This window comes from Oncorhynchus keta, chromosome 29 (assembly GCF_023373465.1).
Source record: "Oncorhynchus keta strain PuntledgeMale-10-30-2019 chromosome 29, Oket_V2, whole genome shotgun sequence".
Taxonomy (NCBI): Eukaryota; Metazoa; Chordata; class Actinopteri; order Salmoniformes; family Salmonidae; genus Oncorhynchus; species Oncorhynchus keta.
Window position 1 is genome coordinate 7,112,632 of NC_068449.1, and position 17,909 is coordinate 7,130,540.

At 42.8% G+C, this 17,909-nt stretch overlaps 1 protein-coding gene across 8 annotated transcripts in view; it reads right to left on the reverse strand.

Annotated features, from left to right (window-relative positions):
- Positions 1-9,224: 9,224 nt before the first annotated feature.
- Positions 9,225-17,909, reverse strand: part of LOC118362260 (calcipressin-3-like) — a 96,726-nt gene continuing 88,041 nt past the window's right edge. For 3 of the 8 annotated variants that reach the window (XM_035742461.2, XM_035742460.2, XM_052485839.1), the window contains one exon: positions 9,225-13,380. In XM_035742461.2, the coding sequence (XP_035598354.1) occupies positions 13,217-13,380 (164 nt within the window). In that variant the 3' untranslated portion in view covers positions 9,225-13,216. The remainder of the gene's footprint in view (positions 13,381-17,909) is intronic. The other 5 variants (XR_008086044.1, XR_008086042.1, XR_008086041.1 and 2 more) reach the window with 5 other exon arrangements.

Genomic DNA, 17,909 nt, shown 5'->3' on the forward strand with positions numbered 1-17,909 from the left:
GACTGCACCAGACTTGCCAGTTCTTGCTGTGAGATGTTACCCCACTCTTCCACCAAGGCACCTGCAAGTTCCCAGACATTTCTGGTGGGAATGGCCCTAGCCCTCACCCTCTGATCCAACAGGTCCCAGACGTGCTCAATGGGATTGAGATCCGGGCTCTTCGCTGGCCATGGCAGAACACTGACATTCCTGTCTTGCAGGACATCATGCACAGAACAAGCAGCATGGCTGGTGGCATTGTCATGCTGGAGGGTCATGTCAGGATGAGCCTGCAGGAAGGGTACCACATGAGGGAGGAGGATGTCTTCCCTTTAACGCACAGCGTTGAGATTGCCTGCAATGACAACAATCTCAGTCCGATGATGCTGTGACACACCGCCCCAGACCATGACAGACCCTGCACCTCCAAATTGATCTCGCTCCAGAGTACAGGTCTCGGCGTAACGCTCATTCCTTCGACGATAAACGCGAATCCGACCATCACCCCTGGTGAGACACAACAGCAAATCGTCAGTGAAGAGTACTTTTTGCCAGTCCTGTCTGGTCCAGCGACGGTGGGTTTGTGCCCATAGGTGACGTTGTTGCCGATGATGTCTGGTGAGAGCCTGCCTTACAACAGGCCTACAAGCCCTCAGTTCAGCCTCTCTCAGCCTATTGCGGACAGTCTGAGCACTGATGGAGGGATTGTTCGTTCCTGGTGTAACTCTGGCAGTTGTTGTTGCCATCCTGTACCTGTCCCGCAGGTGTGATGTTCGGATGTACCGATCCTGTGCAGGTGTTGTTACACGTGGTCTGCCACTGCGAGGACGATCAGCTGTCCGTCTTGTCTCCCTGTAGCTCTGTCTTAGGCGTCTCACAGTATGGACATTGCAATTTATTGCCCTCATGCAGTCCTCATGCCTCCTTGCAGCATGCCTAAGGCACATTCACACAGATGAGCAGGGACCATGAGCCTCTTTCTTTTGGTGTTTTTCAGAGTCAATAGAAAGGCCTCTTTAGTGTCCTACGTTTTCATAACTGTGACCTTAATTGCCTACTGTCTGTAAGCTGTTAGTGTCTTAATGACCGTTCCACAGGTGCATGTTCATTAAGTGTTTAAACCCTTTACAATGAAGATCTGTGAAGTTATTTTGATTTTTACAAATTATCTTTGAAAGACAGGGTCCTGAAAAAGGGATGTTTCTTTTTTTTTGCTGAGTTTAGATAGGCACTAATCCCGAGGGAGAAGTAAACAGCACATATCCTAAAACACAAGTCAGTCGAGTGTTGCCCCCATTTTTTCAGACCATGGCCCCCATGCAGTCTGTTCTATAGCTCGGGAGATCATGTTAGATTTAACACACAGATCTGAAGTCTGTATAAAGTGAGTCACTATGGAGACTTTGACTGTAAAACGATCAGAAATTAATATTATCATGTTAGATAGATACTACATAGATATTTACAGTTGGTAAGAAAGGAAGAACAACGATTCTATGACGCCAGATCCTACTCTGTCTCAAGATCTTTAGTTCTTGGTAATACACCCTTGTTCAAACAAAAACTCAATAACATAATAGAAAAGTTAGTCTAAGGATCAGTGCGGAACCTCCTTGGTCAACCGTTCTCTGTATTGCTGTCATCTTATGGTAACTTAGTGGTCAGGGGTTAGCATTAACAGCAGCCAGATAAACAATACCAAAGCATTGTTCTCCTTTCTCCGAAAACTAAGTCATTTGTAGTTTGTAGTCTTTTAAATCAGCCATTTTCTGTGTTGCCCATGGTTATGACAGAATCAAGTCAGTAGTGCTGTCTCAGCCAATATCTGAGTTTATTTAGAACCTCTCAGAGTCCAATGCCCACCACTATCCTCACTACCTTTGTGATAGCACATGCCATGTCCTAATAAGCAAGCTACCTATACTGATCTGATCCTGGACCTGCCTTACCAACCAACACACTAACTAAAACCATCACAACAAGATTTAAAAAGCTGGCTTCCGGGTACATTTTGCCAGCCAACACCCACTGCCAGGCTACACCTACTGCCAGGTTCATTCACAGGTCAGCCAGCTGGATTCCACTTCCAGGGCCACTTCCTATTGGATGAGATCCACTTTTGAGTTGGTCAATCAGGAAGCTAGGTGAGATGGGGTTTACGACCCCCACGCATGGCTTTCACATGAAACCCAGCTGACGGTGGAGACAGAGATGTGAACTTTCTCAGTGTTTTGGATGCACAGCTGGAATTAGCTCATGTATTCGAAGACAGTTAGTTGGTATAATCAAAGCGGATGAGGATGTGCTTTGTACTAAGACTATGAAGAGCTCAAAAGAGGGTTCCCTCCATTAACACATTGTTTGTTCAAAGTTTCGACCGAGCTGTTGACTGTCAACTGTTTGAAACCAAATCTCAGGCAATAGTCAATTAGTCTTATTTTCAGACAGTCAAAATAGAGAATAATGGACCTCAACTAACGCTTCCAATTCCAATTTCCACCATTCTTGATCTGTCAGCTTTAGTCTGCAGCAAGTATTACAAAACTAGGTCTCTGTTGGTGACTCAACATTAAATCATGGGCGAAGCAGGGCGATTACTAATTACATATTTATCAGCTTGGCTATTTACTGAGGTGACAGCCATTAATAACTAACGATCACATGTTGTATAGATGAGTCATGGACGTTGTAGACGTTTGGAGATCAATAAGCGAACATATTTCAGTAGTTTCAGTAGTACATTACACAATTAGCTTACTCATCCCCATACTGTTTTTATTTATTTACTTTTCTGCTCTTTTGCACACCAATATCTCTACCTGTACATGACCATCTGATTTGTAATTGTAATTATTCGCCTAACTCCTCATGCCTTTTGCACACAATGTATATAGACTCTCTTTTTTCTACTGTGTTATTGACTTGTTAATTGTTTACTCCATGTGTAACTCTGTGTTGTCTGTTCACACTGCTATGCTTTATCTTGGCCAGGTCGCAGTTGCAAATGAGAACTTGTTCTCAACTAGCCTACCTGGTTAAATAAAGGTGTTCTCAACTAGCCTACCTGGTTAAATAAAGGTGAAATAAATTTAAAAAAAATAAAAAAAGGAAAGGAAATAGGCCGGTACAACAATGCCCTACCAATCATCTGCATTTATTCAACAACCAATAGTCTACTGAACATAAAGCTGACTATAAACTCTGACTTCAACTGCACCTTTTGTTCTATTTGCTGTTCTTCCTCTTTCTCCATCTAACCCCTCTCTAACCCTCTCTGACCCCTCTCTAACCCCTTTCTTACCTCTCTCTGACCCCATCCTAACCCCTTTCTTACCTCTCTCTGACCCCATTCTGACCCCACTCTAACCCTCTCTGACCCCTCTCTAACCATCTCTGACCCCTCTCTAACCCTCTCTGACCCCTCTCTAACCCTCTCTGACCCCTCTCTAACCCTCTCTAACCCCTCAAGCCACATGTTTGTAGTGTATGCTGTTCCACAAAGCTAATATCCCCTCCATTTCCCTCAGCAAACAAATATGGTTGTATTGTTCTTTTCATACAATTTACTCCCAACAGACAATTTAGTTTCCGCAACAACAGAAAAGCCTAGCATTGTTAACTGGTTAGACATTCTCTACACAGTACAATGAGCTGAGCAACCTAACCGTTAATCAAATGCAGGTCTGAGTCAATATTGAACAAGTCAATCAAAGACAGTGAGCTCTGAGGCTGTAATATGGCACAGGTGCAGCTAGACGCTCTTCATATAATGTCACGCAGCTACAACATCAACGAAAACTACAGAAACATTTGTTGACTCCTAGTTTTCCACTGCAGGTTTGATTAATTGTTTCCAAAGCAATCCACCGTTCACCAATAGCCCACTTTTCAGACCCCAGTGTCTGGGTCCTTGAAAGGGCTCCATCTAGTCCCCGAGCACACAAGCCTTTCCTAAGAGGCAAAGAGACCACTCCTTTTAGAAGTTACGAGAATGTATTGAATCCAAATCCAAAATGTCATTATGTAATATATTCATATTTGTAATGGTAAAATGTATTAGATGTATCAACAGGGATTTCTGGCAGTATAGATACACAGTATAGATACACGATTGACTATTGTCTACTATGTGATACATATACTCTGAAACTGTACAACAACAACAAACAACACTTGAGTCTTTGTTTGTGTTGTGAAAAGGGTGTACCTGCGCTATGACTTCATTCAGTTCAGAATGTATTGTTAGCAGCCTTTCAAAAGAAATACATTCATAGTATTTCACATAAAGGAGACTGCCAACGATGAACTGTGCCACAAACAAGACATTCATCTAGTACTGTCTAACACTGTTTATCGATTAGTAGGCACATATTGAGTTTATCAAACCACTTATACCTAAGGGAAGTGGGAGTTGAAGAGCATCCAAAAAAACAAAAGGCTAGATTACATTTTCTTTAGCTGCTGGAAAGTTGAATGACAGGTCAAGGATCTACTTTTAGAACAGTACAGAGAGGAATCAGTCTTCATATATAAGACAATTAACACATTTCCTAAATTCAAGGCTATGGAAATAATTGTTAATGGTAAATAAAATTTTAAAAAAGCAGTTAGTGCTCTCTTAAAGAAAGATAGACTGGCTTTGGTGTTGCACCTGAAACTCACCTGCTGCCTGGTGGTCGTCAAGTCGTCTGGGACCCCCCCTCTCGGCTACTCGGTTCTATCCCACTCCCAGATTAGCTTGTCTGAGAGTCAGTATTGTGACCAACTCACTCACAGATACAGCAGACACTGGTAGAGATATAGTATATGGGAAATAAAGTGGGAGACAGTTCCCGTTGTCACAACTTTTCCTCTTTTCAGATTGCTCAACTAACTGTCTCCGTTGTCTGTCAAGTTCTGTCCCAGACCATTCTTCCAGGAGCATCAAAAGCAGCGCCTGGCACTCATTCCCTCAGCCTCGGGGGGGGGCATAGTCCACTCAGAGATCGTTGTAGCTGGGGAAGGAGATTGGGGGGGGGGGGTGGGATACAATGGCGGTCAAAAAGAAGAAATCACAAAATCCCACGAGACGCAGAAATCACAAACTACACGCTATACACACAAGGGAGGAATAAAAAAAACAGAATGTCAGATGGTTTCTGTTACTTCTCTGTGGAGTGTGTGTGTGTAGGCTGGTAATGCTGGGAAGTGTAATCCAGAGCAGCTCGTTTTTCAGGTCTGCTTGCCTGGCCCTAGGCGTTAATGAAAACGACACACCTCCAATCTCAGGGTAACTGACTAGCTAGCCATACCTCCACTCCAGTCTGCCTACCTGTCTCAAATACCCAGGATTTCTCAATGGCATCCCACACAGAGGGTGTGGCTGTGTGTGAGTATCGCGTGCGTGCGTGTGTGCGTGCGTGCGTGCGTGCGTGTGTGTGTGTACTGTGTGTGTGTGTGTGTATCGTGTGTGCCCCAACTTTGGAAGAGCAAAACCATTACAGTCCATGTAAGGATGGAAGCTATGCTGTAACTATGTAAATGCAGTGTGAAAAAGAAGAACAAGTATTTTGGTAGTGATTTAAAATTACTCCAAATGGATTGCACACTTCCCCACATCTAATACGGAAACAAACAAAGACTGTGGTTAAATGTGATATTGTTTCATGATTTGGCGTACCACAAAGTTATGATAAAGATAGGGGGACACATTTCACCTGGAAGATAATAAAATAATTGTGTGACGTGATGCAAGTGAAGAGACATTTGCATGTACCGTTTCACCTGGAAAGTTCTGGAATTATAGAACGCTACAATGGTGTTCTGAAAAATAAAACGGACAAAAAAATAATGTTTTCAAACAGGACTTACCTGGGTGGATGTGCTACCCATAGCCATGTTTTCAAACAGGACTTACCTGGGTGGATGTGCTACCCATAGCCATGTTTTCAAACAGGACTTACCTGGGTGGATGTGCTACCCATAGCCATGTTTTCAAACAGGACTTACCTGGGTGGATGTGCTACCCATAGCCATGTTTTCAAACAGGACTTACCTGGGTGGATGTGCTACCCATAGCCATGTTTTCAAACAGGACTTACCTGGGTGGATGTGCTACCCATAGCCATGTTTTCAAACAGGACTTACCTGGGTGGATGTGCTACCCATAGCCATGTTTTCAAACAGGACTTACCTGGGTGGATGTGCTACCCATAGCCATGTTTTCAAACAGGACTTACCTGGGTGGATGTGCTACCCATAGCCATGTTTTCAAACAGGACTTACCTGGGTGGATGTGCTACCCATAGCCATGTTTTCAAACAGGACTTACCTGGGTGGATGTGCTACCCATAGCCATGTTTTCAATATATTTCACCTCAGTCTGTAAAACTGGCCTCAGTCCACATGAGGCACTGATGGCCCATCCCTTGAGGACCCCGCGTCACCACCAGCTGCAGTCCCAGTTCTTTATCTGTTAGATGACGCTATGATGAAGTAACGTATAGCTCTGACCAAATGTATTCCAGCTGTTCACTCATAGGTCTCTGCTGCCCAAACTCCCCTTGATGACCATCCCCATCCCGATCTCCAGCCTTGAGATTGGGTAGTGGTCAGGAGGCACCAAGGAGGTAAAGAACCTTTAAAACCCAGGTGGAAGGGACCACTTCAGATTGTCCTCACCACCCCAACAGCGGTAATGTGCTTAGGGAGACCTGGTACCACGCCTCCAACTGTAAGCAAGTAGCAGAGCCAGAAGAAGAAGATGTAACAGAAGAAGATGTTACTCCTTTTACTCCTACAAGAAGGGTCACTCTGCTTACCCTGGCTGTGGGCATCCTCTGGGTGGTAGCAGACTTTGAGCAAGAGGCGGGTGAACGTGCTAGTAATCTCTCCCCTACATCTCTGCTCCAATGAGGCCCGCTTTCCACAGGGGGAAGCCCAGAACCAGATGATGCCGCTGACCTGAACCCTGATCCCCAACTAAAAGGTCCCTAACTAAAAGGTCCCTAACTAAAAGGTCCCCAACTAAAAGGTCCCCAACTAAAAGGTCCCTAACTAAAAGGTCCCCAACTAAAAGGTCCCTAACTAAAAGGTCCCTAACTAAAAGGTCCCCAACTAAAAGGTCCCTAACAAAAGGTCCCTAACTAAAAGGTCCCTAACTAAAAGGTCCCTAACTAAAAGGTCTGTAACTAAAAGGTCCCTAACTAAAAGGTCCCCAACTAAAAGGTCCGTAACAAAAAGGTCCCTAACTAAAAGGTCCCTAACTAAAAGGTCCGTAACTAAAAGGTCCCTAACTAAAAGGTCCCTAACTAAAAGGTCCCCAACTAAAAGGTCCCCAACTAAAAGGTCCCCAACTAAAAGGTCCCAATCTAAAAGGTCCCCAACTAAAAGGTCCCTAACTAAAAGGTCCCTAACTAAAAGATCCCTAATTAAATACTGTATTTTATGTCCCTCTAGCTATAGGGTATTTCCCATTTCATTTGATGTAATATACCCTAATGTACAATATATTGTATACACAGGCCATTGGATTGGTCTATAACGGAACATATATGTAATGGGATGACTTTCCTCTTTCAGAAAGCCACGGCCCTCACCCCAAGGGGGACATTCTATTACCAAGACAAACAGCCTCAATGAAAGGCTTGGCCAACAAGTGTCTCGCTGAATTGGAAATATGCTTTCTCTCTCTGTGAGGAATTCTCTTTTCACTCCTCTTCTTTCCTGTCTTCTGACCAGATCCCATGACAGGCAGCAATGGTTCTTTCTCCTAGCTGTTAGCCTCATGTTACCTGCACACCTGGGTTCAAATAGTATTAGAAATCTTTCAAATACATTGAGTGTTTGCTCTCGTCTTCCTGGAGTGCCAGATGGGCGGGGTTTGCCGTTTGAGATTATTCTATTGGTCCATTGAGCCAGGCAAACTCAATTAAGTACAGATGAAGTATTTTAAATGATTTCAAACAGTATTTTTGACCGGGTATATTTACCTGTGCGAGGCTAGGTGGTGGCCCTCTAGAACTCCAAACCTAGTTACTACTTTACCTCTTTTGTGAGAAAGTGTAACTGAGTCATTCAATTTGACAGGAATTGTTCTTCTGCCTGCTCCCAATAGTCTAAACTCTGTTTGCCTGTTGGCTTGAAAAGTTCCCCTACGGAATTTGTTTTGTTTAACATAAGGATTATTAGATACGCCACTTCTAAAGATCTAAATGAGATTTCACAAAGATGCAGGAGAAGAATGAATGCATCTTTCAAAATGGCATCCCTTTTGTGCTGATCTCACTCCAATACAAACAGTCAGTGAGGGATGCATTGACTTTCGATTGTGGATTTCTTACTGCAATTAATAACGATTAATCATTGAAAATGAACACCATGCTACTTTGCAGAGATTGGTTATGTCATATTCCTTAATATATGTCAGCATTCATTTTTCCATTGTTGCCATTGAGATATCACACCACTATATGGCTATTTTGATTGCTAGTTCAGCCCCTACATACAGAACTAAGTATCTCTTACAGTATGTATCATGTTTCCAGTGATAGTTTCCATATATTAGAAAAGCACTGGAACGAGAGCTAACTCTGTCGGGACCGCGCGTCACGAGCCTGAGACACTCTGCCAGACCCATGACTCATTCAGCTCCCATTCCCCCCTCCTTTATAGCAGAAGTTTGAAACAAGTTTCTGAAGACGGTTGACATCTAGTGGAAGCCTTAGGAAGTGCAACTTGACCCCATAGACATTGTGTATTCAGGAGGCCAAGCTTTGAAAAACTACAAACCTCAGATTTCCCACTTCCTGGTTGGATTTTTCTCAGGTTTTTGCCTGCCATATGAGTTCTGTTATACACACAGACATCATTCAAACAGTTTTAGAAACTTCAGAGTGTTTTCTATCCAATACTACTAATAATATGCATATATTAGCATCTGGGACAGAGTAGGGGGCAGTTCACTCTGTGCACACGCTATTCATCCAAAAGTGAAAATGCTGCCCCCTATCCCAAAAAGGATAATCTGTCTGTAAACAATTGTTGGAAAAATTACTTGCGTCATGCACAAAGTACATGTCCTAATCAACTTGCCAAAATGATAGTTTGTTAACAAGAAATTTGTGGAGTGGTTGAAAAACCTAAGTTTATGTAAACTTCCGGCTTCAACTGTAACGTAGCATATGTCGTATATTTGAAGATACAGTACATTCAGGGCAAAAGGAAAAACGGACTATGCCGGAGCTTAAAAAACACAAACTCCAAACGTCTTTAAGAATAGTTCTTTATGTATTTCTCACGTGAAACGAATGACCATCATACCACACAAATATAAGCAAGTACTGTTGTAACAGTCAGAGACAACAAACTCTGGAAATTAGTACACAACATAAAATACAGATACCTGTATATAACTGTAAATTATTGCTTGATTGCTACTTCGTGTTCTGGATAACTACAGTACTAGACATAATATTCAGATTTCAACAGAACAGTATACAACAGTAACGGACAGTATTGACCGTTTTGCTTTGTAGACGTTCCAAAAAAAAAAAACATTGAGTCAATTTTTAACACGACACAATAAGAATTGATTTGATCGAGCATTTCAGAACTTTTTATTTATTTTTTTATCTTTACATCAACATAAAATTAGAAGCCAACATTTTTTTTAGCTGCATACTGGAACTGGTGTCGGCAACAAAATCACTAGAAATGTTTCTAGTTTCGCCTGTGACCCAAAATGCTCCCAGTTTCAGAGACAGCAGTCAGTAGAAAACATCAGATCAGCCTCGTCAACATAATCATTATCTTAGTCATCAATCAGCAATATTATCACCAGTCAGCACAACTAGAAAGATTCTGTGCCATTGCATTGTGTTTCAACACTCGCTGGCTGCTTGGTTTTTAGAAGTCATCTCTGAAAGGACAAAGCTTGCACTTGAAATTATGTTCCAGGGACAAACACTAACAAAAACACACATTTGTTCTGTGGTTGCAACCAACCATCATCTCAAAAGACACATTTTCCTGTTCTTCCTACCACACCTATTCAGTAGTACACTCCTGCACATATATCCAAAGGCCTCCGAGCCTTCGAAACCCCAGTAGCAAGAGATGTTGAGTGTTAAACTCACGCTGCTCTGCTAGTGAGAAGGCTACCCAGGTGTTCATCTTGAAAAACAGAAGTTTAAAAAAATAACAAAAGAAATACAGAACATTCTCTCTAGCAATACTGCCTCTACAGTGAGATGAAAAAAAGACTGCCTTTACAGTGAGAAAAAAAGACTGCCTTTACAGTGAGAAGAAAAAAGACTGCCTTTACAGTGAGAAGAAAAAAGACTGCCTTTACAGTGAGAAGAAAAAAAGACTGCCTTTACAGAGAGAAGAAAAAAGACTGCATTTACAGTGAGAAGAAAAACGAATACCTTTACAGTGAGAAGAAAAAAGACTGCATTTACAGTGAGAAGAAAAAAGACTGCCTTTACAATGAGAAGAAAAAAGACTGCCTTTACAGTGAGAAGAAAAAAGACTGCCTTTACAGTGAGAAGAAAAAAGACTGCCTTTACAGTGAGAAGAAAAAAGACTGCCTTTACAGTGAGAAGAAAAAAGACTGCCTTTACAGTGAGAAGAAAAAAGACTGCCTTTACAGTGAGAAGAAAAAAGACTGCCTTTACAGTGAGAAGGAAAAAGACTGCCTTTACAGTGAGAAGAAAAAGACTTCCTTTACAGTGAGAAGAAAAAAGACTGCCTTTACAGTGAGAAGAAAAAAGACTGCCTTTACAGTGAGAAGAAAAAAGACTGCCTTTACAGTGAGAAAAAAAACTGCCTTTACAGTGAGAAGAAAAAAGACTGCCTTTACAGTGAGAAGGAAAAAGACTGCCTTTACAGTGAGAAGAAAAAGTACTTCCTTTACAGTGAGAAGAAAAAAGACTGCCTTTACAGTGAGAAGAAAAAAGACTGCCTTTACAGTGAGAAAAAAAATGCCTTTACAGTGAGAAAAAAAAGACTGCCTTTACAGTGAGAAGAAAAAATACTTCTGACAATAAAGTGCTCGCATGCAGACAGACCAATAACAGACACATGACATTATAGTTGACATTTTATGCTTTTTGTTATTCAAAGTGCATGGTCAGGAGAAACATCTATCATTCTGGTAAAAGTTACTCTTAAATTTACTCCTGAGATATTTAGGATAGGATTCAAATGAATGACTAAAAGCACAGTAAATTAATTAATTATTAATTTTATTTGGGAGTTGCTGTGAGCAAAGTAACAACTGTTAATGCAGCAGTATTCCAAATTAGAGTCATTTGCTCTAGGGGCGCTGTACTACTATGACTGACCCTGTAAAACACATTTCATGTGACAATAAAACTAATTTTTAATAACTTTTTTTAATTTTTTACTTTCTCTTTAGTTTCTTGAGTTTCCAAAGGTTTGTGCTGTGACTGCAAGGTGAGATGAAGGCTTTGGTTGATATCTCCAGAAACTTTTTCAATTTCTCACCAAAGCTTAATGTCAATCATTAAAACCTAATGGTCTATTTCCACCTAATGACTATTGAGCTATTTACAGCAAGAACTAAGAAGCAGTCTTACATTTTAAGAGCTGACAGAGGAAAACCAGGACATTCCTTTAGTATAGCTCCAGAGATTGAGAGATGTTCAGTGTAAAACAAGCCATATAGGTCTGAGAAGAAGAAAGCTGTGTTGATATCATAAAAAGACCCCAAAACACCGGAAATATGGAATAAAAATAAATGCCCTCTGAAAATGTCAACACTCCTGTCGGAGATTAGTCTTAGCCTTTACTTCTACTCTAAAGCCCAACTCTTAGCTTTTACTTCTACTCTAAAGCCCAACTCTTAGCTTTTACTTCTACTCTAGAGCCCAACTCTTAGCCTTTACTTCAACTTTAAAGCTCAACTCTTAGTTTTTTCTTCTACTCTAGAGCCCAACTCTTAGCTTTTACTTCTACTCTAAAGCCCAACTCTTAGCTTTTACTTCTAATCTAAAGCCCAACTCTTAGCTTTTACTTCTACTCTAGAGCCCAACTCTTAGGCTTTACTTGTATCCTAAAGCCCAACTCTTAGCTTTTACTTCTACTCTAAAGCCCAACTCTTAGCCTTTACTTCTACTCTAAAGCCCAACTCTTAGGCTTTACTTCTATCCTAAAGCCCAACTCTTAGGCTTTTACTCACACTGTAAAGGTCTCATTCACTCTGTCTTTTTACTCACCCAGCCAGCCTCTCCCCGCTCACCTGACACTATAAAACTAGAGATATGCGTGTCGTCAAAAGCTTCATTCCATTTCCCTGTCATCTTGACCAGTATAAAATGCCTCAGCTCCCGACTATGTTAGTAAGCATGCAAAAAAACAATTGTTTGTGGTATCAAATACATGTTAAGAAGAATGCACACCTAGTTCAGCAACACTTCAATAGACACCTCTTTGATTAAAAGGACATAAGCAGACCCCTCCCCAAAAATGAAATAAAATGCAAACACCACCACAACTTTGATGTTACCACATGGCCACCTGTTGCTAATTAGTGTGACCTCCATAGGTTCCATTGCTTTATATAACAGTTTAGTGTTTGAGTCTCTGTAGGAGTATGTTCTTATATATACATGAAGACAAGAAGAGGAATACCAGACAACCAATCCTCATTCTGTGTTAGCAGAAACAACCAATCAGCTGATATCATAGTTAGCAGAAGAAGAACAGACAAACAATCAGAAGAACAAATGTATATAAAAAAAAGTTTAAAAACGCAAAACCTCATTAGAGGTATAGCATGTGCCCGAAAGACCACTGCGTGACACAACTAACCAGTGACAGTAAGCAGGAAGGAAATAAGTACTACTACAGAAGAACTACTACAGATGAGAGCTGAGTGTATAATCTATGACAGGGGGCCTGCTTTAGGAGGACAAGTTGTTACATTACTGCCCCTGGCTGATCCGAGGTCAGGGGTCAAGAGTTAGGCACCCTCACCCCTCCCTCCCTTTCCTTTGAGTGTGATGAGTGTGTGTAAATCTCATCCATCCTCCATCGTCCATACAGGCCAGGCCGCCTCATCCCATCCAATAGCCATGCTCCCTCCACAAACACCACCAACTGTCTGCTGTTTGTGTGTTTTGGGTTGAACTGAAATGAGGGGCGTTGTCTTGCTGTGCGACTCCTGAGACAGAGAAGACAGGGCTTGGTGCGTGTGTGTGTTGGGGTCGTAGGAGTGGGGTCCGTAACGGGCGTCCTAGTTCAGGACTTGCGACGGGCCGTCGGGGCGCCGGGTTTGGACGATCTGCTGTTTCTGCTTGGGCCGCGCTTCGTCGTTGTCATCCTCTGCATCGCTGTCGCACACATGCACCACAACGCTGGGGGTTGACTCAGTGCCCGCATGCAGTTCATACTTCTCCCCTAAAGAAGGAGAGGGTAGGCAGGGATGGAATGAGAGAGACAGCGAAGGATAGAGAAATAGAGAGAGAAAAGGGGTAGAAAGGGGTTGAGAAAGAGAAGAAAGAAAAGGGGTAGAAAGGGGTTGAGAAAGAGAAGAGAGTGAGAAAGAGAGAGAGAAAATGGGTAAAGGGGTTGAGAAAGAGAGAGAGAAAAGGGGTAGAAAGGGGTTGAGAAAGAGAAGAGAGAAAAGGGGTAGAAAGGGGTTGAGAAAGAGAAGAGAGAAATGGGGTAGAATGGGATTGAGAAAGAGAAGAGTGTGAGAAAGAGAGAGAGAAAAGGGTTAGAAAGGGGTTGAGAAAGAGAAGAGAGAAAGAAAAACCGACAAAGACTTTAATACACCAGACTTGATTTGCCATCAACAGCCCTACATCATCATTCCATGGCCAATGAAAGTCTGATCTACAATTGAAGCAGATTGAACAGACTGCAGGACAGATCCAAGCTTATGGTACCAGAGGTAGAGGAGCCTGTAAATAAGACCAACAGTCATAAAAAAAACAACGCTAACCCCTAAGCCACAGGATCAGAAAATCAAATGAAATCACATTTGAATGGTTGCATACACATATTTAGCAGATGTTATTGCAGGTGTAGCAAAATGCTTGGATAACATGGCTCCTCTAGAACTATGAACTGAGTGTTAGCCTAGCACTTGTTGAAAGAGGGAACCTCCCCTGCGATGGCTGATGTTATCAGCTGGAATAACACTGGCTGGCTGGCTGCAGCCTAATGAAATGTACTGCAGGCTAGGATAGGATCACACTGGCTCTTGTTGCTATCGTGTGCCCAACTACTACAATAGGGGAGGAGACAGAATACACACATATATATAGATATATAGAGTTGAAGTCAGAAGTTTACATACACATAGGTTGGAGTCATTAAAACTTGTTTTTCAACCACTCCAAATATGTCTTGTTAAAACCTCTTGGTGACAGGGGGCAGTATTTTCACATCCTGATGAAAAGCATGTCCAAATTCAACTGCCTGCTACTCATTCTCAGAAGATAAGATATGCATATTATTAGTAGATTTGGATAGAAAAACACTCAGAAGTTTTTAAAACTGTTTGAATCATGACTGTGAGTATAACAGAACTTATTTAGCAGGCGAAACCCCGAGGACAAACCATTCAGATTAGTTTTTTTTAGGTCACTCTCTTTTCAATGAGTTTTCATTGGGAATCCGGATTTCCAAGGGACCTTCTTGCAGTTCATATCGCTTCCACTGGATGTCATCAGTCTTTAGAAATTGTTTAAGGTTTTTCCTTTGTGTAATGAAGAAGTAGCCCTGTTCAGAACGAGGGTCACTTGTAGTGTACTGTCAGATAGAGGCGCGTGACCAGAAAGCTAGCTAATCAAATCAAATCCAATTTATTTATATAGCCCTTCGTACATCAGCTGATATCTCAAAGTGCTGTACAGAAACCCAGCCTAAAACCCCAAACAGCAAGCAATGCAGGTGTAGAAGCACGGTGGCTAGGAAAAACTCCCTAGAAAGGCCAAAACCTAGGAAGAAACCTAGAGAGGAACCAGGCTATGTGGGGTGGCCAGTCCTCTTCTGGCTGTGCCGGGTGGAGATTATAACAGAACATGGCCAAGATGTTCAAATTTTCATAAATGACCAGCATGGTCGAATAATAACAAGGCAGAACAGTTTAAACTGGAGCAGCAGCACAGTCAGGTGGACCGGGGACAGCAAGGAGTGGTCTGCAGTGGTCTGCTACAGTTTGTTTTCCTCCTGTATTGAACACAGATAATCCCGTCTTCAATTTTATTGATTATTTACGTTACAAAATACCTAAAGTTGTATGACAAAAGTAGTTTGAAATGTTTTTCCCCATGTGTACAGTGCCTTGCGAAAGTATTCGGCCCCCTTGAACTTTGCAACCTTTTGCCACATTTCAGGCTTCAAACATAAAGATATAAAACTGTATTGTTTTGTGAAGAATCAACAACAAGTGGGACAAGTGGGATATTTCAAACTTTTTTAACAAATCAAAAACGGAAAAATTGGCCTTCGCCAGAGAGCAGCTGGTGAATGCAGGTGTGAGGCAGAAGAGGAACTATGACGTGCACACCCGGGGAAGGCACTTTGTGGCTGGGGAGCTGGTCTGGGTCTACAGCCCCCTGAGAAAGAAAGGCAGATGCCCCAAGTTGGACAGTCACTGGGTGGGGCCCTGCAGTGTCCTGGAGAGGGTAGGGGAGGTTGTTTACCGGGTGCAGCTTCCTCCCAGGGGGAGAAAGGTGGCACTGCACCAGGACAGGTGAGCTCCATACAGAGGGGCCTCTTCTCCCCAAACCCCAGGGACCCCCACAATTCCCCTCTCTGGCAATGACATTCTCCAGGCACCCACCCCTAGGTGCCGCAGACAAGGCTCCAGACAGCCCACTTCCCCTGTCTCCCTCCCTGTGTCACCGCGTGGTTCCCCGGAGACACGGACTGTATTCCCCTTTCCTGCTTCTTTGTCCCCCATATCCCTTCCTTCATCCCCTGGGTCCCAGAGGGGCAGCCCCCTGCCACGGATAGAGCCCCCTGTTTCACATCTGGACACTCTGCGACCATCACGGCCCCGCAGGCAAAGGAGACCTCTGGGTCGCTTCAGAGACATTGTTTGTTCCCTCGGGGACGAGGGACTTTGTGGTGGGGGGGGCTGTGTAGGGACCCGCACAGACAGCTGTGTGTTATGTGTTAGGCTAATAGTGGGTTGTGTTGTACTGTACCAGTGTTCGCAAGGTCCGACATGCCAATCAACCTGCTATCTGCCAATCACGGGAATGCCTGGAATGTTCTGATGCCTGGCATTCTGGCGGTTGGCGGAGTGGCGTGGAGGGGGGTTGGGCAGGGGGATGGAGCATTGGAAGTTAAAACCAGGTTTAGCTATTGTTCTCTCTCTTACGTCTGGCGTTCACAAGAGAAGGTCACGGTTGGTTTATGGGGTATCTTTCATTTATTTGGCGTGGGATACGGCAAAACAGTATTCTGTGTAAATTGGGTTAATAAACCGTCAATTCGTAAACTCAAGCCTCAGTCTGGACAATTGTTCCTTTATGATCTAGTCAGGTCATTACAATATATATATATACATATATATATATTTATATATATATACATATATATATACATACACACACACATTTTATCCATGCCATAACAGTAATGTCCTGTTAATATTTAACAGGACATTACTCTTATGGCATGGATTAAATGTTATATGATTCCTAAAAAATACAGCCAGTATCAGTACATAAAATTGAGGTATCACAGATAAGATTTGATGTAGTCGGTGCTGTGGGATCCGGAGAATCCCAGGGTTAAGCAACACAAATGCATATGCAGATTGCATCACAGTTGCCATGGAGACCAGACAGGGCCAAGGGAAACATGAGAAGAGGTTTCCCACACTGCCGTCTGACAGAAAAAGGCCCTGTTTTGTTTTGGGAAGGTCACTACCACAGGCGGGCAGCAGAGAGAGCCAGCGGGCCACACTGCAGCAGAGCACTAATATGATTTAGAGGCAGGCTAAAGAAGCCCCAGCAAGAGCCAAGGCCTATTTCCTGATGCCTTCTGGTGTTACCATAGTAACGGCACTGTGATGCTGGGTCTTCACTGCAACATGGTAAATCATGTAATGTAGGAATCATTATTCTTTCCTGTAATGCATTATGCTGAGGGAGGTGCATAAAAGATGAAGCCAAGTCAAAGCAATGCTCAATGACATCTTCTTTGACAGCCATTCAGGTTTGTAGGTAGACCAGATAGAGGCACTCAAAGTGCTGCAATATTCAGATGTCTGGATTTCCAGACAACCACAGAAAAAAACCCAGGCTGGGAGTGGTCAAGACAATCTCTTTGCCTCCTGAACCTACTAAATCATATAAAGGAGTAACTAACTAGAGCGTCTGTCTGCCGTTAAGTTCGTATATTACTGGTGAGAGGGGATTCCTTTCCGTAGATAACCAGGGTCTATACCATTGTAAACAAATACAATAATAATCTGTATATTCTTCCGAAGTGTGCACTTGTTCACATTCCTTCATAGGGATCTCAAAAGCATACTCCTTGCATCCATTCTCCTCTCTCCTCATCTCAAAACCCATTGGAGGAGAAGTTCAAAGGGGAGGAGACGAGGAAGGAAATGGCTGCAGTAAGAAACATGGTGGAAACTGCCTTCTAGCTCAATGCTTTTACATTTGTTGGGGAGTTGTGTACGAGTGCACACTTCAGTAGAAAGGACACAGTATTGGGCCGCACAGACAAGACTCCAGATGACACAGTGAAGCATTCTGAGAACTCGGTGACCTCTTGAACCATGTGACACTACTGCCCTGTCTCCAGTAGAAAGAACACTCCCTGTTTGATATGGCTGGCATTTCTAAAAGGTCACCTCCTGAATGCCAACGCTAGCCCTTTACCTAGCAAGAGCGACAGGGACAGAGTATGGCCAACGCTAGCCCTTTACCTAGCAAGAGAGACAGGGACAGAGTATG